Genomic DNA, 26,630 nt, shown 5'->3' with positions numbered 1-26,630 from the left:
TTGCGGGACCTGGTCTCCTTGCAGGATCGGGTTGTCTTGCATGGCGATGTTGGTGCTCATCATGACGATGTTGATGCTCATCATGACGATGTTGATGGTGATCATGACGATGTTGATGCAGATCAAGACGATGTTGATGCTGATCATGACGATGTTGATGTTGATTATGACGATGTTGATGGCGATCATGACGATGTTGATGGTGATCATGACGATGTTGATGCTCATCATGACGATGTTGATGCTGATCATGACGATGTTGATAGTGATCATGACGATGTTGATGCTGATCATGACGATGTTGATGGTGATCATGACGATGTTGATGGTGATCATGACGATGTTGATGCTGATCATGACGATGTTGATGGTGATCATGACAATGTTGATGCTGATCATGACGATGTTGATAGTGATCATGACGATGTTGATGCTGATCATGACGATGTTGATACTGATCATGACGATGTTGATGGCGATCATGACGATGTTGATGGTGATCATGACGATGTTGATGCCGATCGTGACGATGTTGATGCCGATCGTGACGATGTTGATGCTGATCATGACGATGTTGATGGCGATCATGACGATGTTGATGGTGATCATGACGATGTTGGTGCTGATCGTGACGATGTTGATGCCGATCGTGACGAGGAGGCGCTGTGCCCTCCCTTCTCCGCCCCTCCAGCCGACCTGAAGGCCCCCCTGGAGGGGCGTCTGAGGGGGTCGCTGGGCCCCCTCGTTCGCTTCGTGCGCAACTCCAAGAGGGAGGGCCTCATCCGCGCGCGCATTGCCGGGTGGCGCGAGGCCACGGCGCCCGTGGTGGCGTTCTTCGATGCGCACGTGGAGTTCGAGGAGGGGTGGTGAGACACGCGGGGGGGGGGGGGCACGCGGTGGCACCGCCAGGGACACGGTCGCAGGCAGCGTCAGCAGCAGCAACCGCCAATAGCCACTGTTGATGGTCACGGTGGTTGATGTTGTTGGTGGTGGTGTTGGTGGTGACGATCATGATATCAGTAGGGATAACGAAGTCGGTAGTGACGATGATGATGGTGATGATGAATTTGGTGATGATGTTGTTGATGATGACGATGATGTTGAAAACGATGCTGATTTAGATGATGACGAGGATGTTGATGATTACGATGAAGTTGTTGATGATGAAGTTGTTGATGATGATGACAACGATGAAGTTGATGATAATGTTGAGGATGATGTTGATGATAATGTTGATGATGTTGATGATGATAATGTTGATGATAATGTTGATGAAGTTGATGATGATAATGTTGATGATGTTGATGATAATGTTGATGATGATGTTGATGATAATGTCGATGATGTTGATGATGATAATGTTGATGATGTTGATGAAGACGACAATGACGACGATGACGTCTTGGTCCCGTCGTGAGCAGGGCCGAGCCGGCGCTGGCGCGGATCCGCGAGGACCGCTCCCGCGTGGTGCTCCCCGCCATCGACAACATCCGTCACGGCTCGTTCGAGGTGCAGCGCTACCACGACTCGGCCCACGGCTACAACTGGGAGCTCTGGTGCATGTACATCGCCCCGCCGCGCGCGTGGGTCCAGCGCGGCAACAAGACGGCACCCATCAGGTGTCCCCCCACTCCTCGTCATCGTCACCACCACCATCACCACCACCATCACCACCACCACTATAACCATCTTCATCTTCACCACCACCACTATCATCATCAACAACACCATCACCACCACCATAACCATCATCATCACCACCATCATCACCACCACCATCATCACCACCACCATTATCATCATCACCACCATCATCACTACCACCATTATTACCACCAGAACCACCATCATCACCACCACCATCATCACCACCATAATCATCATAATCACCACCATCATCATAATCACTACCGCCATCATCATCATATTCACCATCATCCTCAACACCATTATCGTAATCATCAGCACCACTATAACCACCATAATTATCATTATCATCACCACCACCATGATCACCACCATAATCATCATCATCACCACCACCACCACCAATGATTGGCGCACGGCGCTAATGATGATGCCGATGACGTGGTCGGTAGCCTTAGCAATGATGCCGATTCTGCCGATGCGGCAGTTTGACGGCGATGATCACGGCGACAGCAATGAGAGCGATGACAGCGATGAGAGCGATGACAGCGATGAGAGCGATGAGAGCGATGAGAGCGATGATGCTCAATGACGATGCCGATGCTGTCTTAGTTGTAGTGCCGATGACGCCATTGACGATGCCGCCGCCGCTGCTGCCGCCGCCGCCGCTAGCGCCGAGTCAGCGTGCCCTTGCGTGTGAATCGAAGCGCGAGGAGCGCCGAGTGCGAGGGGCCCCTTGGGAGTCCGCGCGTCTCCTCGCATCGCATCCACCTCCCAACGACGGTCACGTGACGCGCGCTGCTGCCTCCCCTCCCCCCATGAGGGTCACGTACAGAATGAACCCCTTTGGGGGGGTTGGGGGGGGTCGCAGGGTGGAACTGAATGATTTAACCCCCTTTGGGGAGTGGAGGGATGAATGATTAAATCTATTGCTGGGTAAGGGTGGATGTTTGATTGAACGACTCGAGCGGGTGGTGAGAATGAATGATGGAGTCTCCTATAAAGCTCCCAGGGGGGGCGGCGGTGGTGGGATGGGGGGGGGGGTGAATGATTGTGAGCGATTGAATCACGTGAATCGTTCAGCTGAAATGCTCCCGCACTGAAACCCAGCCACACTCTTGCTGATGAGGCGGCTCAGAGAAGTCAAAATTCGGTCAAAGCTTTGCTCGATTGGCAACACTCATTCACTAGGGGAGGGGGGGGGGGTAGCGCGCCATTGCCGTTTGTGGCATCGTGACGGAACAGACCCTGGGCTGTTTCACCACACACGACCATCTCTACCCTCCGGCAAAGCACGACCCCAAGTCTCCCGTGCGACCTTTCTGACATTTAGTTTTTGTTTTGTTTCCTATAAACACAACATTCGGGGCACAGGCTCAAAACGTCCAAGCGACCAGCAGACACGCGGCCACGTGAGAAGCTGCCGCGGACAAGATCCCACCTCGTCCCTCGTGAGGTCTCTTCGCCTCTTCGCTCAGATGCCGGCGATCCAACGGGGGGACTGCTGATGGATGCCGACATCTGCAAATCTTTAGACCAAAACACCTCCAAGGCAGGAAGCCGAATCGCGGAGCCGTCGGCCGTTAGATTCAACATCTGGATTCAGCGCCGATGCGCAGCCTCCACATTGATAGGCCACGAAACGCCCCCGCGTTGCAAAAACGGCGGTCAAAATAAAATAATACGTAGGTTGTACCCTTTTTGGCCATAATAAAACCGTTGTGTTAAGATGTTAAAACACCAAACTGAAACCTTTTGCAAGGAATCACGTCACTGCATTAACCACATCTACTTGTGGTGAGCATGCCCTGGTAGTGGTTGCATTGTCTTTGCCATTGTCAAAGACAATGCAAACACGAACAGAGAATGATTTTTGCTTGTAAAAGTTTTCATTTTGGTGTTTTAACATCTTAACGCAAATATTCCATTGCCAGAAAGGGTAAAACCTATTCTTATATTTTGATGCTGGCAAAGGGAGGTCCCATGATGAAACGGCAAATCAAGTTGAACGAGTTGTGTCCCGAAATACAGAAGCATGTCGGAAGGCTCCCGGATCTAAATGTCAGATGTGTTCAAGCTTTGTCTCGCATCCTCAACGTCTGAGATCGCCCGCAGGAACATTTACGCTCGCTCAGAATCTTTTTTCTCCTTCATGCCGGAGGAATCCGATGAGCTATGAAGATCTTTTTCAAAGAATGTCCACAAGGACATCCGTGACCGTCCTCCAACATTCATGAGCACATCAAGTCAAACTGGAGTTCTCCCCGTTTGCGCCCCCGTGTCCCCACGTCCCCCCCCCTCCCCTTCCCGCCCAGGACCCCCGCGATGATCGGCTGCTCGTTCGTCGTTCACCGCGAGTACTTTGGAGAGATTGGGCTCTTCGACCCGGGCATGGACGTCTACGGCGGAGAGAACGTGGAGCTGGGATTCAGGGTGAGTGCCAGCGCCGGCCCTCGGCTTGGGCCCCTGGCCGCGTTGGGGCCTCTGGCCGCGTTGGGGCCCAGCACTACCAAAGGTCCCCTTTGCTCTCCCCGCCCCCCCCAAGTTCACTCTGTTCCTTCGCGGCGAATCACTGTCACGATGCTCCCCACCGCACACAATGGCTCTGCTGCCCTCCCCCATCCAAGACGAGCCGGAGCACGCGACCTGACCGCACGGGTACCACTTCGGTTGTGCTCGGTGGTGCGGCCATCGAGTGTGGTGGTGCAGGCGGTCGACCGGTGCGGTGTGCAGACATCGCCACTGGGGAGACAAAGGCGGCCGGGTTGTGGTGCTGACCACCCAACCCCTCGTGTGTCGTGCCGGCCTTCATGGGTTCTCGCTAACAACACTTGCCCCAACTACAAGTACTTTATTGAGCCCTTTAGATAATCCACTGCTGGATGAGGGCCTCCATTACCGCGGCGGGAGCGAGGTTTGAGTTAAATGGTAGAGTGAGTGAGTGGGTAGGTGGGTGAGTGAGTGAGTGGGTAGGTGAGTGATTGAGTAGGTGGGTGAGTGAGTGGGTAGGTGGGTGAGTGAGTGAGTGGGTAGGTGAGTGAGTAGGTGGGCGAGTGAGTGCGTGGGTAGGTGGTGAGTGAGTGGGTAGGTGGGTGAGTGAGTGGGTAGGTGGGTGAGTGAGTGGGTAGGTGGGTGAGTGAGTGGGTAGGTGAGTGGTTGGGTAGGTGGGTGAATGAGTGAGTGAGTGAGTGGGTAGGTGGTTGAGTGAGTGGGTAGGTGGGTGAGTGAGTGGGTAGGTGGGTGAGTGAGTGAGTGGGTAGGTGGGTGAGTGAGTGGGTAGGTGGTTGAGTGAGTGGGTAGGTGGGTGAGTGAGTGGGTAGGTGGGTGAGTGAGTGGGTAGGTGAGTGGTTGGGTAGGTGGGTGAGTGAGTGAGCGGGTAGGTGGGTGAGTGAGTGGGTAGGTGGTTGAGTGAGTGGGTAGGTGGGTGAGTGAGTGGGTAGGTGGGTGAGTGAGTGGGTAGGTGAGTGGTTGGGTAGGTGGGTGAGTGAGTGAGTGGGTAGGTGGGTGAGTGAGTGGGTAGGTGGGTGAGTGAGTGGGTAGGTGGGTGAGTGAGTGGGTAGGTAGGTGAGTGAGTGAGTGGGTAGGTGGGTGAGTGAGTGGGTAGGTAGGTGAGTGAGTGGGTAGGTGGGTGAGTGAGTGGGTAGGTAGGTGAGTGAGTGAGTGGGTAGCTTTGTATTTGGTGGAGGCAACGCAACTGCGCCAGAGCCCACGGGGCCGAAGAGGCGCAGGCGCCAGGCGAGGAAGTGGAGGGCCAGGGGGGTGGTGACCGAGAAGGCGACACACTTAAAGGAAGTCGACCTAAGGGAGGCCCAGGACCGATTCAGATGAATCGTCACTGGTGTTGGCCGTGAGCTGGGGAATCGACTCGGGACAAACTCTGGTCGCCGGGTTCGTAGCGCAGTGCGCTAACCGCTGCGCCACAGCTCCCCACATATGCGCAAACACAGACATGCAGGGCTACACCTTGACATGCTTCTGTACAGATCGCATGCTACCAGTGCTGCTCTGTCCACGACCTTTCAGAAGGGCCCCGCAATGTGCTGTGGGAAGAAGCCGGAGAACCGGGAGAAAACTCATCACCAATAGCGGGGAACGCTCGGGTTCCAGAGCCCACTTGCTGTACTGCCCGCCTCCTGGCCACGTCACGGTCCAGCGCCGGGAGGGACTTCCACAAATCTCTTGGCGATCCAAACCAAACCAAACCCGTTCGCGCGATCCTCACGTGAAACTCCCCGCGACCGCGCTGTTAGATCGCGCGCGCGCAACAACAGCAGAAAACAACACGGACAATCATCATAAATACTGCGCTCAGAACAATCGATTCTCAAATCGATGTTCGACTGGAGCGACGCTGGCCGGGAGCGCAGTGGTTAACGGCGGAGGTGAGCCGCGCGCCCCGGAGGAGGAGTCGCGGAGCCGTGCGGACGCGCGCTCAATTACAAGCGGGCCGACCGACTTACTGCGGATGGAGAGACAGCGCCCCCCTCCCCCCATAGCCCCCCCTTCCCCCCATAGCCCCCCCTTCCCCCCATAGCCCCCCACCCCTTAGCCCCCTTCCCTCCATTGCCCCTCCCCCCCGTCATCCCCTCCCCTAGCACTCCAACCACCCATACTCCATCCTGCTCCAATCTCCTACCCTCCGGCACCCCCCTACCTCTCTCCTCCACCACCCCCCTCCTTCCCTACCGATCGCCTCCCCCCTCTCCTCCTCCACCACCTCCCTCCTTCCCCTGTACCCCCCCTCCCTCTCCCCAACTAGCCCCGGCCCCCACCCCGTCCACACGCACGCAGATTCTCTGGCCCAAACCAGAATTAATTATCTCCAAAATATTGATCGCACATTTGTTGGATCTTTTTTGTTGAATTTCTCAAAATCCTCCTCGTGCGGCGGAGGTGGAAATGAGCTTCCAGCGAGACCCCAAGACCACAGCCGCACACGCAGATTCTGCGTGCGTAGTAATCGTCGTCGTCGTCGTCACTTTATCACAGAATACGAAAAACTCACACTCGTCAATTAGCACTGCCCACACAGTTATAACACAGGCGGCGTTTCAGGCAATCACCCTTCTTCATGGCCATGTCGCTCTTACGAAGAAGGATCAGTGCGCGCGTACGCAACTACCACGTGACTTAAGGGGCCATTGCCCGAAACGTCGCGGATTATAACAACCCACCGCCATTCGCCACTAAGTGGCGGTGACGTCACCACGGCGCTTGTGCCAGGCCAATGTGCACCTTAAGGCCACACACACACTCACAGTGTTACTACTGACGAACACGTTGAGAGTTTGTTGTTGTTGTCTGTTGTTGTCGTCTGTGCTTGTGCACCACTGCCAACGCAGCAGCAGCATCAGCAGCATCAGCAGCATCACCAACATCACAAACCCGAGCGGCGCGAGTTCACCCCGTGGACCCTCGCCGCACAAATGTTGACGTTCTCCCTGCGGGTGGCGGCACAAACCACCACCCCCGACGAGACGTGGGTGGGGGGTGATGAGGCGAAGTGGCATCTAGAGTGACAGACAACGCGGATCGGTTATATTCCTTACAGCCTCTAACACTGTTGGGGCAAGTGCTGTGAGCGAGTAGCACCGATGCAGACCGGAGCCGCACACGAGTGGGTAGACGGCCAGCACCATGCCCGGCCGCCTTTGTCTCCCTTGCGGCGACGTTTAACACCGGCGCACCCAGGACCCGTTCAGATAATCGTCGCCAATTTAAGGCCGTGAGCGGGAATTGAACTCGGGGTCGGCTCGGGGTCGCAGCATAGTGCGCTAACCGCCGCGCCACCACTCCACCCACACGCGCGCACGTGTGGGTGAAACCGACAGCACCATCATCACGACCCCACCGCGACCCCACCGCGACCCCACCACGATCCCGAGAGGGACAAAGTCATGCCGCGTGCGTCCGACAACGCCGCCGCCGCAACCACCACCAACGCGGTGGGATTTCGCTCTCGTGAAACGGGGTGGGAGAATGATTTCCCATCCCAATTACCCAATTACAGCCCTCATTGGGTCGGAAACGCGGCGACCTTGTAAAGCCCGCTTTCCTCATGACACCACTGATTTGCCCGAGTCTTTAACGAGAGTTAAACGCACTCACGAAATCGCGGGACTGCCCCGGTATTGACTCAAAGGCGAACAACATTTTACACTTGCGCAGATTACCGTAGCCGATAATGATGATGGCGTGGGGAGCGGCGGCGCAGCGGTCAAAGCAAACCGTGGCGTGGACCCTCTGCCACCCGAGTTCGATTCCTGATTGCGAAGCGCGGGACACGTGGAGGTCGAGCAGGCCGGAGGGCGGCGGCTTTACCGAGACCGGCATTGGAGAGGCGGCCTCAGGGGTGGCCGGCAAGGGGAAGGCCTCTTAAGCCAGGACAAATGCAGGGCGCTTCAAAACAATGTTTGAACACTTCTGAGAATTTGCAACAATACGCCAAACGATTACTTTGTGTTGAAGCCAGAGGCGGGGGGGTGAAGACTGAGAGCGCATCTTGGAAATCTGATTAACTCGAGACTGCAAGAAGACGATGATGACGACGATGTCGCTGCGTGGTCCTCCCCCTGGGCGTGTGCGTGGCGCAGGTGTGGCAGTGCGGCGGCAGCATGGAGGTGCTGCCGTGCTCTCGCGTGGCGCACATCGAGAGGCGCAGCAAGCCGTACGTGCGCGACCTCGAGTTCTACATGAAGCGCAACGCGCTCCGAGCCGCCGAGGTGTGGATGGACGAGTTCAAGAGCCACGTGTACATGGCCTGGAACATCCCCATGAGCGTGAGTCGCTCAAACAGAGACCCGCAGGGGAGGGGCAACGTCAAATATCTCCGTTGGCTCTTCACGGGCCGTGGCGGCGGTGGTGGTGGTGGCGATGCTGCTGCTGCTGCTGCTGCTACACGTGGTCGACTGTAACCCAGCACTGGAGAGGCAGCGGCAGCAGCAGCAGCGGCGTGGGTTGGCGGATCACCACACTGATGTCGTCAAACTCCCTTCCCCCGCTCGAGGCGTGGGGCCTTCTCTGGGCGCTCCGGTTTCACCCCGCACTCATAATTAATGTGGCAGCATCCTCCTGCACAAGAGTCATACGACTCACCTGTGGCTTTCCTGGATAAATGAGTAATGAGCAACACAAATATATCACGATAAATTATAGCTCTTCGCAAGGGTGGCCTGGGCTACATCGAGTAATCTTCAAGTCACGATCGTAAGTGCAGTACAACATTGCATGCTCCGCTTCACATCGGTTTGTGGGGGTGCATGAGAGGACCGTCGGGGGCTGTAGATCGTGGTCTCTGCGTTTGTCTCGGGGTCAGTGTCTCTCTGTGTCTACACATGGTCTCTGCGTCTGTCTCGGGGTCAGCGTCTCTCCGTGTCGTCTCACCGGCCCCCAATACCCCCTCCACCACGCCCTTCCCCTCATTTGCATAGACCCCCCCCCCCCCCCCACGGTGAGCACGTCACGTGCGCCCCCCACCCCCTGACACGTGCCTCCATCACGCTCCGCCATGTGGCCGCCGTTGAGGGATTTTGTTGTTGTTGCCGCAGTCGCGTTTGGCTGCGAGCGTCTTCCCGCAACGATGAGGATAAAATAAACAAACACCAGCGGCGGCAGCAGCGGTGTGCGAGTGGGAGGCGCGGCACCGCCGTGACGTCACTGAACTCCTCGTCCTGCACGGCCTGTCCCGCTGTGCACATGCCCCCCACATGCCCCCCACATGCCCCCCACATGCATCCCTCTCCTGCGCCTTTCGCTCTCTCCGTCTCTTAACCCTTCCTGCTCCGCTCTCTCATCTGGCTCACTCCGTGCCTCCCTCTCTGGCGCTCTTCCTACCTTCCACCGTGCCACCCGCCCATCTCTTTCCCGGATTCTTGCCCTCCCCGACCTCCCTGTGACCCTCTCTGCCTCCCTCTCCTCCACCTATCAATTAGCCCGCTCACTGCCACCCTCTTCTCCTCTCGATCTCCCCAGCCGCTCTCCCACCCCATCTCTCTCGAAACATCCTCGCCTCTCTCACCCTCTCTCACCCGTGTGTTCCCCTCTCACGCTCTCCCGGCATCTCCCCCTGGCTCTCTCCAACCCTCTGTCCCACTCTCCTCCCTTCTCACCTGCCTCCCTGTGCCTCCCCCTCCTCCGCTTCCCCCCCCCCACATCAGAACCCCGGCATTGACATCGGCGACATCACGGAGCGAGTGGCCCTGCGCGAGCGGCTCCAGTGCAAGAGTTTCGAGTGGTACCTGGACAACGTGTACCCCGAGATGCGGCGCTACAACAACACGCTCGCCTACGGCGAGGTGCGTGCCCACCACCGCCCACCCATACCTCGCCTTCGATGGGCTACATTTTATAATACAGGGGTGCGCTTCAAAAAGAAATGTTGACACTTCTGAGAAATTGCAACAATACCACGAGAAGTGTTGTGCTTCCGGGCTCTGGAGACCACCTGGAGAAGATTTCGGGCGTCCGTTGACAATGATGGCGAAAGAGTGGAGACTCTGACTTTTTGAAGCTTATTAACATTACATTTGTTGTCATGTTACAGTGTATTCGTGATTTTTCCATTAAAAACGATAGTCCCATATAAGTGTTAACATTTTTTAAAGAGTTATCCCAATTGCGCTATCGCCCTCGTCGGCGTCGCCAGTCGCGGCTCAAATACAAGTCGAGCCGTTTTACTCGCCGCACGCGCCGGATGATCGCGACACGCGTCCCACGCGACGCAAAGAGCGCCGAATCAAATTGAGATGCAAAATAACAAAGACGACGTCGCGCCTACTACCACCTGCCCACACTTGTCTCTCCACGTAAAACAAAACTCAAATTACACATCTCATCGGCCACACGGCCTTCTGGGAGTGATTTGTATTTCAACAGCATTGCTTTAATAAAAGCAAACACCGGACCCGTTGCAACTTTCAGTGTCTCATCAGCAGAGTAATGATTATTTCGTGGTACAAATGAAGATGGAGGTCTTTGTGTGTTTGTGTGTGTGTGCACGCGGGTCCCAAGTCACGTAGAGGGCCGGTTAAAATTAAATGGATTGCAGTGGGAGTGTCACACGAGCGCCACGGGTGGGAACTGCTCAAAGTCAATTTAAACTCTTTTCTGATTAACAAACCTTCTCAAACCTGTGGGGGCATGGCAGCCCGGGACACGCCTCAGCGGATGCGTGCGTGGCCCTCAAGAGGAGAGCCGCTCGATTTCTGGATTGGAAGTGGCATGAGCATCATGGCCGAACGTCAAGAACGACGAAGGGAGTGGCGGTCAAGGAATGGGACGCGTCCGAGAGGACGCCCATCGCGGAGATGGAGCGAGAATAACAATTGAGACTTGTAGCGCGCCGCACAGGATTCGCTCGCTCTCGAAGCGGGGAATGCAGCAGCCACTCAGTGTGCTGGCATCAACTCCCCTCCCCCCCCCCAGCTCTGGAGTCCTCTATATATGAAGGTGTTTTCAGCCAATTAACAAGTAATTTTACCAGTGGGAGGAAACCGGAGTGCCCGGAGACAAATCTACGTGTGTGAAGGTCCAACGCTGTATCCCATACAGATGGAAACAGATGGAGATTAGTCCGCACTTTGCCGCACAGTCTTCTCTCGGCAAGCCAGGGTATGCACAGGAAGATTGTGGGGGTCACACGATGTTTGTGTGATCCACCAACTAACATTTAACAAATAACTTAATGTGCAGTGGCTAAGGTCGATTGTTACGTTGCAGGATTAGGGGAGATGGCAGCAGCTTGGATGAGGCCTTCATACCAGCAGTGGATTCGTTTTAAAAATCTTCACTGCCGCCATCGTTCAAAACTCCCACGTCAATGACCGCGTCCATCATCGTTCACAGGACGCTTCGCTCCGACGCGCGACAACCCCCGACATGGGGCCGGCTCGATATCCCACGCAGGACCAGGCACGCTCAAAACACGGGAGATCAGACGGAGCAATTTCCTCGTCAAATACCAGCAGGGAATTCATTCCATTTCATTGCCAAAGTAAAATCACAACTTCATTGATTGACTAATCGAGCCGCGACTAAAGTATAAAAAAAAAACTTGGCAGGATCCCTCCCGAAGTAAAAGTCTTGAGACTCGTGTTTTCCTGGTTAACGCGACTCAACCGTAAACGGCTGAAAACATCTTAATATGTAGAAGACTACAGAGCTTTGGGGCTGAGGGGGGTTTGGAGCCCCTTTATCATTGCCTGGCTGCTGCTGCTGCCTTCCATGCTCGTCTGTGGTTTTTCCTGACGCCTCCGAGTCGTCCATGGATCCCTACGCGGCGGCGCCCCGCTACAAGTCGACGAAGTAATTCTCAAACGAGCAAAAATAGATTTAGTGCAGTCACGGCGTGGCTTGTTAAACGTTGTACGTATGTATGTAGAACTTCTTTCGCACCATACGTAGCGAACCGTACTTTGGTATAGTATGTCAAACAATTTCGGTCTGGAATTCAGATTTTTTTTTTGGTTTTAAAAAGGGGTTGCCGTCCCGTGTGCAGATGAGGAACAGCAAAGCGAACAACTTCTGCCTGGACCAGGGACCCCCGGAGAACAACACGGCCATCGTGTACCCGTGCCACGGGTGGACGCCGCAGGTGGGGCAACCACGGCAGGCGACGAGTCGCCACGCTCGGCCTCGCCGTGACACCGCAGCACGACACGCCTCGCCACGCCTCACAGATGCCACGCAATGGCGCACCTGGGCAAGCCACACCGTGGCGCACGCCACGCCACACCAACACGACACACCGCAACCGCGCCAGGGTACACCGCACCACGGCATCACCGCACCACGGCATCACCGCACCATGGCATCACCGCACAAAGCCTCAATCTTTGGTCACGAGGGCTCGCGCATCCCCGCCGCCCATCATCAAGCAGGACGCGGGCAAGGTGGTGGCGGTGTGAGTGGTAGGCAGCACAGCCGGCAGTTGCAAAATATATGGGGGGGAGGGGGAGTCGGGGACACGAAAATGATTTCCAATGCCACTGTTTCGAGCAGAATTTCTCAACTCCACTCCATGCGACACCCCCCATGACGGTCCAACATTTCATGACTCCCAATCTCTTCTCACTCTCCTAACTCTCCCCTCTCATCTGACTCGACTCCCCTACCTCTCCCCTCTCATCTCACTCCACTCCCTTCCACGCACTTTCCTCCCTCTCCCCTCTCATCTCACTCTACTCCCCTCCAGGCACTCTCCTGCCTCTCCCCTCTCATCTCACCCGACCCACCTCCAACAGCCAAGGCAAATCTGTCGAGGCCCCCGGTCAACCTTCTCTCAGTGGGCGTCGCTCAACCTCCTCTGCCGCCCCCACGGTCGGGAACTCCCTTCCCCCAGCCACTCGTGCTGTCGACTCCCTGTCCCATGGTCCAACCCAGGCTCCGGAGTGGCCTCTTCTCCTCTGCCGAGTGACCGACTGCCTCTCTCTCTATAATCGCAAGCGCAGTTTCTGTACGGCACCTTGAGCTGCTGCCACATGCACGTTCTATCGTTGTGTTACTCCTCTAAGGATGCATTAGGCAGCGCGTGAGACCGGCACGCTTTGCCAAATAGGGACTCGTCAGTGAGTCGCGACCACACCACCAGCCGATAACGACGGATACGCGCAGTCCGGGCGCGTATACCGTAGCACGCAATGCACTCCGTGGTACTCAATGTGTACCGAGCGTAGACGTAATGCGCCCACATTTGCGCCAATTTGCATATCTAAATTGGGCGCACATTTGAGAAATGGGTCAGGTGATATTGCCTCTTAAGGCCGCATTCAATTAATGGGAAACTGTACGCCAAAGTAAGTTTTAATTGGCAATTATCCATAACTGGCGTGCACAAATTAGCCTGGCGGCCCAAGTTGAGGCGCAAGAACCGAGGCGGGCATGCTGCCGCATTCCGCGCGAATTGCCGACCGCGTCGATGTCCCAGCCATGCGAGCAGCGACATTGGCGAGAAATTCACGCACGCGCGCACGCACACGCGCGATAATAATAAGAATATTCTACAGCCCATTGCCATTCCATTTCTGTATGTATGTACGTTGAAATTATTTTGCTACCGTACGTAGCCAACCGTGCCTCCCCGTACAAAGACAAAGATCTGCCATATAGCCTTCACAGACGCTCGGGGCATGTGGTGTTAGCGAGCTCCTATGATGGCTGGAACAGCACGCAAGAGTGTGGTTGCCAGCACCACGCCCGCCTGGCTTTGTCTCCCCAGTGCCGATGTTTTCAAATCACACCAGGTACTAATAGGGGAGGCCCAGGACCGGTTCAGATAATCGTTACCGATGTCGGCCGTGAGCGGGAATCGAACCCGGTTCGCCGGGTTTGTAGCGCATTGCGCTAACCGCTACACTACCGCTCCCCATGCACATACACACATGTATGTACACACACGTCCAATGCTTTTGTCAATGCACTGCTGGATTAGGAGCTTCTCCACACCGTGTGGGTCGTGGGGGTCAATTGATCGCAATATTGGTCAGCGCGAGCTGGAGAAGGCGGGGAAGCAGAGACGTGCGAGCAGAGTACAGTACAACGATTGGTTTTAATGGATATTTCTTCATTGCCCTCAGCTATAACCGATAACGACCAATCTTATGCACGCTCATGCAATTCCCAGGAGGTGGAATTGAGCCTAATCAACTGCAAAACCAATCTCAATATGCCAAGGCCCTTCCTTAGAGTGAGCGGCGACCGCTACACTTGAAACACCCGGTTTGAGCGCAGGTGGCTTGTAACCTGGATCCGAAGCGAGGTTCTCCAGCTGTACCAACTCAGCGCTGCCGAGCGCGAGAGTCTGGCTCCTGCCGCTGCCCAGTGACAGTCCCGTTACCGCACCTGCCACGCGTCCCGTTTGAACGCGGCCATCCATTGGCACGGCCAGCGTCACTGGGCAGGTGAGTTAGCCCGACACGTTGACGGGTGACACGGGCCAGCGACGGTGCCAGGGATACCGTCGCTGCGTTGTCTACCAGAGCGACCGAGACGTTAGCCAGTCAGGGCTGAGGAACTTCTTCACCTGACTCCGAGGTCGGATCGGACTTTCGACCACCTTCGGCGGGCAACCATTACATGGACACGAGAGGCCCTTGCAGTGACAAGAGGTGGCCGATCACGAGAGTGTCGTTGTCTCGCGAAAGATGGTCCCCTCTGAAATCCATTGAGTGCAGCTAAGATGCTTGGGAGAACAGATAAAACATCGTTTGCGGGCCGCGTCGAAGTGGTTAAGCCTCACGCCCCCGCCCCACCCCGTGCCCGCGTAGAATGAGGTCGAGGGCTGTACCTGGCCCGTGGGCCTCGCGTGCCTCGCGCCCGGCCTAGACACACCAGAGGCCCCAGGCTCGACGCCGTAGCCCACAGGCCCAGCCGCTTGGCACGGGGGAACCTGTGGCACGGAGGCCGCACATCCCAAATGGAGACCGCACAGCGAGCGGACCACGGCAATGTGCGGTGCATCCCGACAGCTGTGGCAGAGGCGCCCGAGTGGCACAGATGCGGAGCGGTAGCAATGTCGCTAACAATGTTCACGACAATGCCGGGGGGGGGGGGGGTGGGGGGGCAGAAGCAAGCAACGGCGCAGCCCTCGGCCCACGCGGACGAAGCTCCCTCCGCGTGAGCGGAGCGCAGCCTGGCCGCGTCCCGCGAGCAGAGGTCGCGGTGAGAGCGTGGTGTGCCTGCGTTCAGCGGTGAACGAGCGCGTGTGCGACCTCAAGAGCAAGGGCGATGAGAATGTCGGCTGCGTGCGGTGCGAAAGAAGTTCAACATACGTAAATACGAGAGTGCTTGCAGAGCGTGAATGAGAGCGAGTGCGAGTGTGGTGTGAGTGACAGAGTGGTGCATACAGAGTGGTGTGCGTGTGAGAGCGAACGCGAGCATGCCAGCCATTGTAGGGAGTGGTAGTGTAGTAGCGTTTAGCGCTACACTGCGCTATGAACCCAGCGTCCCCAGTTCGATTCCCGCTCGCGACCAACACCAGTGCCGAATGTCTGAACCAGTCTTGGGCCTCCCCTAGGTCGACTCGGCCTCAAATGAGTACCTGGTGCGATGTGTTCCGCTAGGGAGACAAATGCGGCCGGGCGTGATGCTGGCCACCCACCCCATCGTGTTTCATCCCAGCCTTCATAGGTGCTCGCTATAAGCGGTTGCCGCAACAGTCTATTACGCCTATACGGGGGATCTTTGTCTTTGAGCTATTGTCAGAGAGTGGGTTGCATGTGGAACGTGAGACGGCAAGTGTGAGAGTGTGAGAGTGAGCGAGCCCCATCTGGATCTGGAGCGTTGAGCGCTGCGACATTGCCACTCGCTCGTGACGTCACCGTCGTCGCCTCCGTGATTAAGGCAATTGCCACTCGTCAAGCGCAAATTGACTTTAGGCAATTAGAGCGATGATACATTCACAGAACCTGGAACGCGCGTCCCGACAATCGCGTCCCATTACCCCCGCTAATGGGGCCTGCGCAACAACGGAGCGCCGATTTTATTAGGAACCAGAGATTTCGCCTCCTCCTTCCTCCTCTTCCACCTTCCAAGTACTCCCAGCGATCCCAAGTCTCGACACATTCTCACAATTGTCAAGCCTATTGCGGAGAGAGAGAAAAAATAGCAAAGCTCGCAAATGTGCGTTCTCCTTTGCCTACTGGTGTAGCTGTCGGGCGTGCCATCATTGGACCTCCGATGAGCACGGCTGGCTACGTACGGTGTGAAAGAAGTTCAACGTACGTACGTGCAGGCATTGCAACTGCACCGGTGGCCGCGGGCCGGATTGGCCCAGCTGCTGAGGGTGGGGGTCATTTAATTCCTTAAATCACGGTCCATGCCAACGACGGACGTCACTGACAACCACCACCTCCCCCACCACGACCGCGACGAAGTGAGAGCCGCCTCCCCGCGCCCCCCTGGGGGCTGACGAGCGCCCGGGCGACGGCGCTCGTCGTCGCGAGGCCGCGGGCGCCGTGCTCCCTGGCTCGGGCTGCAGGCTGCGCGCTCCGCTGAGCCTGCAGCCCGGCCCGCTCCTTGTGATGGAGCAGAAACAGGGATGACGCGATTCGGAGTTAGGGATTTGGGGGCGGGTGTACTCCGAAATAGGATTAGGATTCCCTAAACCGCGTTTGGGGAAGGGCATTGTCAATATCACCACCACCACCAACCACCACCACCACCAACCACCGCCACCCATCAACCACCGCCACTGTCACCAACCATCACCATCACCCAGCACTACGCCAGAGTCGGATTGGAATCTTGGCAGACGTGCGACCGCGACTAACGGTGCAGACCATTCAAGCCCAGAGGCACAGGGGCCAAACAGCATCGAGGCCCCTGGTTATATACAACACACAACACCCACGATTTAAGGAATAATGATGTAAATTTCACACCATAGGCTTTCGGGACCAATATTCGTATTGAAGGGTTTTTTGGGTTAGACCGCGTAAATGTGTCGCTAACCCACCACCACCCGACACGGCCAATTAGTGAGGTTTGTCACGTGAACAAGGAAATTGCACCTGGTAGGCCCACAGTGATGACGTTACCGTACTCTGTTTAAGACCAGGAAACAGGAAGACTTCTTCACAATTATGGCAAAATCGCCTGATGAAGCTGGTTGTAAAAACGTCGCATTCTAATTGTACACGTTGTGCGTTTATTCTTCGACACACCGGTGTGCTCAAGTAGTAACTAATTTCACGTTTTGTTTACGTTATAGCCCTTACTAATTGGCCGCGTCGGGTGGGTTAACGACACATTTATATTTACTTCATCTAACACAATTTTTTTTATTTATTATAAATAATAATGTCACCAAAATATGAACCATGGACTTTGACAAAGTAAACGGAATAAAAGATCACGAGCGGGCAGCCAAGCGTGGAGGGGTGGAGGCATGGGGAGAGACCCGCGGGCCAGAGGGAGCGACGACACCGCAGGTTAGAGACGACGTCCCGTGACCGGTAAGCACATTCGGCGGGCTCGGGGCAGGACACGCCGCACGGAGGAACGATGGGCGAAGCTACGGAGAAGAGATGTCAACTGCCTCGCCTGGTATGCAGGAGGTCGTGGGTTCTATCCCGACCCTGCCGCCTGGTTCCTCAGGTTTTTCCCTCCACATTTAGAATCAATGTGCGTTTAGAGGATTTGTCTGCTATAAATGCCCACGTGATAAGCCACTTCGTTGAGCTATCATTTGGGGCCTTACCTGGCAAAATAAAACAAACATTGTACGGTTGAGTTTTAAGGACACAATGCCGAGAGGATGTCCCACCACACGGCATTACATCAGATCGCGGGCAGGCGGTTCGTTTGCAGAGAAGGCGACGGCTCGACAAGGCATTCATCCAGCAGCGGATAGAAGGTGACCGATGATACATTTGAACAACAACAGCAACAAACAACCGTTGCGGCACGCAGTGTTCGGGTCGCGTGCGTGGAGTCTCGGGGTTCTCGGAGGGGTTTGTCTCTTTGTGCCGATTAATCCGCGAATGCGCCGCCGAGTGAGAGTGGCTCAGCCGGATTTTTCTCTCCGTGGCACAAGACGGCGTCTCGACCTCAGCAGATTAAGAAGTGCGCGGTGGCGAGGAGGGGATGGGAGGGGGGTGGGCGAGAGGGGGGTGGGGGTGGAGGAGGATTGGAGTTGGGGGAAAGTGCTGGAGCCGAGTGCGGAGTTGGGCCTCAGCCAATTCAGTCACTGGCCCCGTCCAGCCAGCCACCGTCGCCACCGTTAATGTGAAAATCGCCAACAAATACAACCAACCTTCCATCACCATTACTGCAAACATCATCATGCACTATTCACCCACTACCACCACCACCACCACCACAGTAAACATCACCACCAACTCGCCCATACCAACCGCACACCGTTTAAACACTTTTACCGCATCGCGAATTTCAACGCTAAATCATGTCACTTCACCAACAGTGGCGGGAAAGCAAAATGGACGCAATTCATGCTTCGACAATGAATTCAATAACCGGCAGCGTGCCGCGGGACTTAGACGGAGACCCGAGAGAACACGTCGACTTTGATAGCTACAGACTTACACAGCGGCATCGCGATCGCGTGTGTGCAGGAGGTGCACCTGCATCAAGGCTGTTGAACTTCTTTCGCACCGTGCTAATTAGAGGTGTGACTGAAGTGGCCCAGACCCCCAGGGCTCTGAAGAAATGGGGGAGGGGGCAATTGGAAAGGGGGCCCCTTTTTATCCCCTGCACCGGGGGCCCCACGCCGACCACGCGTGCGTGCGTGCGTGCGTTGCCTTCGACCTGCGCCGCAGCTGGTGCGCTTCACGGCGGATGGGCGGCTCCAGGTGGGGGCGACGGGCTCCACCACGCAGGTGCCCGACACGCGCTGCCTGCAGGACGACGGGTCCACGCGCCGCCCGCGCCTGCTGCCCTGCCGGGGGCCCGGGCCCGACACGCGCGACAACTGGGAGTTCACGCAGGTGCGTGTGTGTGTGCGTGTGTGCGCGCGCGTCTTTGTAATGTATGTGGGGAGCGCTGGTGTCGTGGTCAGCGCGCTGCGCTTCGAACCCAACGACGCGAATTCGATTCCCGTTCATGGCCAACACCAGCGATGATTTTTTTTTAAACAATCCTGGGCATCTCCTAGGTCGACTCAGCCTCTACTGGACATCTGTGAAAAAGACTTTCATATCTCATCGGATTCCTCCAGCATAAATATTCTGATTCTGAAATTAGTACACGGTGAGGTGTGTAAACATTAGCACTGGGGAGACAAAGGCGGTCGGGCGTGGTTTTGGCCACCCACCCCCTTGCGTGCCATGCCGGCATTCACACATCCACTCCAACACCCACGTGACAAACTACAACTACCCCGAGCCTGGCTCGTTTTCAGATCACGTCCTTCCAGGTGACATCAATTCTGACATTGAAAACACTGTAACAACATCTGCCCCTACAGAACGGACCCGTGGTAAACCGCAAGACCCGGCGCTGTCTCGAGGTGGAGTCCACGCCCAGCGGCCTAGAGCTCGTCATGCACGTGTGCTCGGGCCAACAGTGGAACATTCGCAACCTTCTGTGAGTGCGGATCACGGGACTGGGGACTCCTGTGAGCGAGCGTCGTAAGATTCAATCACCCGGAAAGCGAGCGCCGGACAGTGAAACGGCCTCCTTGTGGTTGAGAGGGTTGTGGAAACGTTCAAAGCGGTGGGCAACGCATGGCAGATTATCAGCATTCTGCAAGAGAGAGAGAGAGAGCTTTAGAAAGTCAAGAGGAGAGAGCGAGGATTTCAGAGCCGCAACCACCTGAGAGAGAGGAGAGTCACGGGAAGGGTCACTGTGGTGGACAGAGCGAGGGGGAGCGCTCCGTCCCCCCTCCCTCGGGAGGGAGCGACCAAGCCGCGGTGAGCTCACGGTGAGAGTGGAATTCCGAGAATTGACCCTCTGAGAGAGTGCGAGGGGACGGCTCACGGAAGAGGAACGACGCCCGACGCTGTGCCCCCCCTCCCCCCCCCCCCCCGCAAGAATCCTCGCTCGCAAAAGTCCGCCCCAACTTTTGCGCGCACAGTATATCTTTTTTGCCAAATGTAACTTTGGAAACGCCTTAAAAGTCGACTCAGAAAAACCAAGTGCATGAACGACAATACTTGTACAGGTAGGTGTTTAAATTAATGTACGTGTACGTCCGTCTTCGGCGTTTGACTTATAGCGGCCATCTCGGTGTTTTTAATTTCTAACGGCAGCTCCTCGTGCCCGACGTCGAACCAGCTGTACGGCGCTGCCAATGTAACCCAGCCGAGGAAGAGGCTCGTGATTTTGTTTTGTAGGAGACAGCGTGTGGGGGGCGGGGGGGTTAGAGTTACGTGTCTCATCACAGCTGTTTCGTGGTCACTTTCGGGAAAGACAATCCGTCCCGTAGGAATGGGCAGCGCACTTTTGCCACAAGTACCCGAGCCCCACTGCAACTCCTGCCCCCCCTACCCCCACCACCACATTCACATCACCACCTCTGAATGATCAACATCAGAACAACAACAACAACAACAATTCCACCCACCACCACAGTTAAGATGTAATTCACATCGCACCCCTCGCGATGAAGTGTTTCACGAGCCCCCGAGTGCTGCGTAATGTGTTCAAGGAAGGAAGAAAAAAAGGTTAATGATGAACCTAAAAATTGCCTAGGCCAGTTTACGAGATCCATTTTGTAAAACATTAGCGGAAATCTCAAGAGTCGCTTGCCGAGGGAGCGAGAGTTAACGTCACCACATTTAAATAATTAATATATTTATAAAATGATTCATCCCCACGAGGGGCTGAAAAGGGCTGCCAGACACACCGATACGATGCGTGCAAAGTGTCACATGCAGCAGCATTGTGTGGTATACAATGCATGACCCTCTTGTCACGTTGGTGTGTGGGTGTTAATACAAGGGTGTGTTTCACCAACAACAAATTAAAATAACTCACAAGTCGATCGCACTAATTGGCCTTCCAGACAAACATTTCCCAGCAGCGGTTGACAATTATTTTCCAGCAGCAGTCAAATTCTGGACTGGCTTCGACTTCCCGATCCTCGTCCCATTTTAAACAATTCGCCGCCGTTATCGGCAAAAAGCTCCTCGCTGAAGCCCACGGGGATGTGTGCAGCGCGGTTACAATTCCACGTCCTTGACACTGCTGATGAACTCTGGGAACTGCGGCCCCCTAAGGGGGGCTGCAGCCCCTCGCGCCTGACCTCAGGGGGGTCTCGTGCTCATCAACTCCGGAATCCCGACCTTGGGTCGTTAAGAGGCCTCCTGATGGATCAGCAGCCCGGCTGCCTCTCACAGCTCCCACACAGACACACACAGAGACGGAGCCAACCCCAGCCAGAGCTGCCAGACACTCGACAACCACCGTGAGACATAACATCGCCACTCGCTCGCTCGCTCGCCCAGTCACACTTCGCTCACAGGCTGCCACGTGGCGGATGATGCCCCCTCCGCTTCACCGTGAGCGCAGCAGCTTCCTCACCTATTCGTCTAATCTCTTCCCCGCAAGTACAATGTAATCATCTGAACCGTGTCGTTTCTTTACCGATTACGCTTCAGTATAATTTCTTCACCGAGCATAGTCTGATTGTTTCACGGCAGTATCGCTTCATCTCTTCAGTTTAAGTACAGTCTTACCTTGTAAGTTCAGCATCATCTATTCACCAAGTAGGGAATTCTTAACAAAGTACACGACCATAACACTAATTAACAACGGAATGTCTTCATTGCAAGTGCTGTGTAATTCATTCACGAATTACAGTTATATTATTCGCATGCACGGTATCGTTACACTGCAAGTAGTACAGCATCATGTCTTCACTATGCTTGTGTGACGGCACCCACACGAACACGACTACAGCATCATCATCATCATGGTGTTGTTAGAGGTTTTTGTTTCAATTCCACAGCAGCAAATTGGGTTGAGAGCGATGGAGATGGGACGTGGGAAGTGTTCTGTTTTATTCATATCGAGAGGTTATCCCTCTCCTTGAAACAGAATCCTCGACGGGAATTACACACGCACAAAAAACACCCCCCCCCCCCATAGCCTTCAACACACACGCTTGGGAGGCCATGCGCTGTGAGCGGGCAGCACCTAGGAAGGCCGGCACAGCACACGAGAAGAGAGAGGGGTGGGGGGGGGGGCCAGCACCACCGTCCGGACAGCTCTGGACCCACGAGTGTTGTCGTTTACACACCGCACCAGGTACTCATTGTAAGACTGCAGATAATTGCCACTGTTATTGGTCGTGAGCGAGAATTGAACTCGGCGGGTTCGTAGCGCCGTGCGCCAAACCACTGCGCCACCGCTCCCCACTTACAAACACACGGACGGACAACAAGCATTGAGACTGAAACAGATAAGCCATAAGCCATGATTATTAAATAAATGTAGTGTAACCAATTAAAGTCGAAATATTGATGAGGTTGTTTTGGGTTAGATCGCGTAAATGTGTGTGCCGTTAAACCCGCCACCACCCGCCACTTAGTGAGGGTTGTCACGGCAACAGAACATGGCCAATTCGTCACGATTCCAGCACACCGCTGTGTTGGAGAGTAAACCCACAGCATTTACAGTCCGAGCACGACATTTCGCCAAATATCCATATGCGAACCTCGTGTACAAACCACGAGGATGCATCAACCACAAAAATCATTCACATCTTCCATGGCCCATTATGACGTCGCGTCACTGATCCACGCAGTTGGTCATGGGACACTGTTTGGCCATACTTCACCACGCTGGTCAATGCGAGTTCGGGAAGGGGGGGGGGTCAGCCTGGACAGGTTTGGATACAGCTCGACACTTAACCATAGATCCACACCCCCCGTGGCGTAGCAACGACGTTATCAGCTCGGGGGGTGCGGCAATCGGTCAGTTGGGGCCCCCCAATATTTTATGTCTTGCACGGTCGCACCGAGGGTGTCGTCGTCATTATTATTATACATCGCGGCTCCTCTTTCCTAGGACCTTCCCCCAATTCGCTCCGGAAGCAGGGCTCTGCTCCTCTTCACTGGATACGCGATGACAACAACAACAACGACCCGCTATGCCAACAACAACAACAACGACCCGCTATGCCAACAACAACAACAGAGGCAAGCGTGCGGTGCGCAATTTGCGGCAGCCAAACGTTCCTCCCCTCATTAAGTTAAAATAAAACGTGGGACGCAGATGAAAGCATTTTCATAAAAAAACAAGTCTATTTGAACCGCGTTTTAAATAAGTTTCTTGTTTGACACGGTTGTTGAAAACAGATCTCGGGGGGCCCCAACTCGTGGTTTTGGCCAGCAGTGGTGGTGGGTGGGGGGCAAGGCACCCCCACGCTCGTGACACTGCTACCAACCCCGTATGGCCACCATCGTCAGACGTGCTCTACCCACTGCTAGCTGAAGGCCTCCCTCCTCAAAGCCGTCGCCATCTCTCACGGCCAATGCGATGTAAACAATGTAAACGATCCATATAGCGAGCACGCACACGAGCCGATTACATCGCTCCATCTCTGCAGGAGACGTCCCCCACTTTTCTTCACGGTAAAAATGTATATCTCTAACCCGCGTATATTCTCTAATCCACGTGTTCGTCTTCCTGCATGAGTGCAATTCCGAGCATGAACCTCTCCCCATGTTTTATCATCATCATGATCTACCCACTGCTAGATGAAGATGAATACGAGGTCTCTATCCTAAGCATTGTGCTCCAACCCCACGCGTTCCTCCATCTGTCTGATGGTGTAATCCTGGACTTGGCAAACACAACTCAATACCCCCCCCCCCCACCACGAACCGTGGGGGTCACGCGGGCCCCCCAAACTCAAGCCCATAAAAAATGCACCCCAAGACCGACATCCCCACCCGGTGGAGATTGCACTGCCACTTCACACTGCGGTTAGCATTGCGGTACGCGAGATGTAATGATTACAGATGAATAATATATAGACCTAATGTATTATACATGAATGACGTGTTCGATCATTTAAAATTAGGTTGGTTGGGGAGAGGGGTGGTGAATGCGTGTGTATGTTTGCGTTTATGTATGTATGTTATGGGGTGGAACCATGCATCAATTGCCATGTCCTACCGGATTGTACGACGCTCCGGAAAGTAAGACGCACCCCATAACTCGTGCCCGATGTCCATTTGAAGTTATAGTAAACAAATCACACACACACGCACTACCGACTTGTAAGACGCACTCGCAACTTAAGCTTTAAAATGCAGGGGGAAATGGTGCTTCTTACACTCTGAATATTGCCGTAAATTTTTAATCTTCAACTTAATCGAATCGCGTGCATTGTGTTAACGAGGCGCTACAATACACCATACAGAGACTACTCTACTTACGAACACCCGACTTACGAATTTTCAAGAGATACAAACAAACCTGGTCCGTATGTCCAGTTACCTGTTCAGATCGAGAGTCGCAAGTTCAACCACCGCGCAATAGATGGCGGTGGTGGCACCTACATCTGTAGAACGTGAAGAACCAGTGGCATCTACAGAACATGAAGAACCAGTGGCATCTACAGAACATGAAGAACCAGTGGCATCTACATCTGCAGAACATGAAGAACCAGTGGCATCTACAGAACACGAAGAACCAGTGGCATCTACAGAACATGAAGAACCAGTGGCATCTACATCTGCAGAACATGAAGAACCAGTGGCATCTACAGAACACGAAGAACCAGTGGCATCTACATCTGCAGAACGTGAAGAACCAGTGGCACCTACATCTACAGGAGATTATACAAATGGAACCTAACTCGTTCGTAAGTAGAGGAGTCTCTGTAATGTAACTAAATTCTAGTATTTAATTGTATCTCGAACATGGTACTGCTGTAATCATATATAAATATAAACAAAAACTCACACTCGGCAATGACAGCATGGACCTAAAATGAAAAGAATATAAAATCGGCGACGTTTCAGACAACTGCCCTTCATAGCGCAGGGTCATTTCCCGAAACGTCGCCTATTATATGCTTATATTTTAAGGCAGTGTTATTGACGAATGTGGCAATAAAAGGAAAACAAATATAACGGGCAACGTGTCGGGCAATGACCCTGTGCTGTGAATTAGGTCCATTGCCTAAAACGTCTTTATATTTTGTTTCCGTTTAAGGCCGATGGTGTTATTGACAAATGTCGAGTTTTTGTTGTTATCTGTGCACCATATGCCAACGCACCAGCAAATGTCTACAATTCCATAGTTCCACCCCTAAGTGTGCGTTTGTGTAAATATCAAAGACACATCAGCAATTTAACATAATCAGGAGAGTATATATATACACAAACATATATGGCATTGTGTGTGTAAAGCGTGCGACTTGAGTGTGGCTCTGGGAGTCGATCTGAACACGTGCGTCTCTCTCCACGTGCGTCTCTCTCCACGTGCGTCTCTCTCCACGTGCGTCTCTCTCCACGTGCGTCTCTCTCCACGTGCGTCTCTCTCCACGTGCGTCTCTCTCCACGTGCGTCTCTCTCCACGTGCGTCTCTCTCCACGTGCGTCTCTCTCCACGTGCGTCTCTCTCCACGTGCGTCTCTCTCCACGTGCGTCTCTCTCCACGTGCGTGCGCTGAACAAGAGGCCCGCACAGCTAACCCGCTCGTACATTGTTCCATTTTAAGAGGGCTCACACAACTCACAACATACGGATGCATTTCGACATGTATATTTTGTGATATTACCTAAACATTGCTATGCTATACGCTCATGTTGCAGCCCCAAACCATCGGTCATTAAATCACGGCCATCATCATCAACAACAACAACAATCATCATCATACTTTCTGGTTCTTTCCGTAAAGTCACGTAGATAAAAAAAAACGTTTCGGTCGCAACACAAGCGTCCGTCTTCAGGTGTGAAAATCATCATATTCTACTCGGGTCGATAAAATAAATACCTATTTGTGGGAATTCCACAAAGGTTGCCCGCACGGAGACACGTGGCCGACGCCAAGTACATGTGCATGCACTCTATAGCCCCCTTTTGTCATGAATCTACCCACTGGATGAGGGTCGTAGGTTGTTGTTTTTTGTCCCACACTTAACCGCCACGCTCGCTAGTGCCGGTTGGTGAATGTGGGCAGCAGACGACACAGTTCAGCAAAATACTAATTTGCTGAACCGCGCCACTACGTAGCCCCGCAGTAGCCTCCTATAACATCGTGTTATGCGTGGTGGTGGTGGTGGTTGTGGTGGTTGTGGGTGGTGGTGGTGGTGGTGGTTGTGGGTGGTGGTGGCCCATCCAAGCACTGCGGCAGGCTCACGACTTGCTGAGCCTGCTCGTTCGGCTTCATCGACTTTTCGAAGTGAATCGACAAATAAAATTGTCACACGGATCTGCCTCTGGCGAGGAGGCTATTTCCCTTGGTGTTCTATCAGCAATATCAGCAGCAGCATCAGCAGCAGCATCAGCGTCACGATGTTTGTTTAACCGTGCATCATTCCCTTCGGTAAAATAAATGAAATGCAACTAACAA

The 26,630-nt window shown here is 54.4% G+C and overlaps 1 protein-coding gene across 1 annotated transcript; it reads left to right on the top strand.

Annotated features, from left to right (window-relative positions):
• Window positions 1-1,456: 1,456 nt before the first annotated feature.
• GALNT9 (polypeptide N-acetylgalactosaminyltransferase 9) lies at window positions 1,457-26,630 on the top strand. The gene is made up of 7 exons (XM_078595193.1): window positions 1,457-1,619; window positions 3,963-4,080; window positions 8,241-8,426; window positions 9,804-9,941; window positions 12,143-12,238; window positions 18,921-19,088; window positions 19,568-26,630. The coding sequence occupies exons 1-7, from the start codon at window positions 1,561-1,563 to the stop codon at window positions 19,688-19,690; spliced, it is 888 nt and encodes a 295-aa protein (XP_078451319.1). The 5' UTR covers window positions 1,457-1,560; the 3' UTR covers window positions 19,691-26,630.

Source organism: Lampetra planeri, chromosome 6 (assembly GCF_965212315.1).
Source record: "Lampetra planeri chromosome 6, kcLamPlan1.2.h2, whole genome shotgun sequence".
NCBI lineage: Eukaryota > Metazoa > Chordata > Hyperoartia > Petromyzontiformes > Petromyzontidae > Lampetra > Lampetra planeri.
The sequence above is the reverse complement of the archived record's forward strand: the minus strand, read 5'-3'. Positions and strand labels throughout refer to the sequence as shown.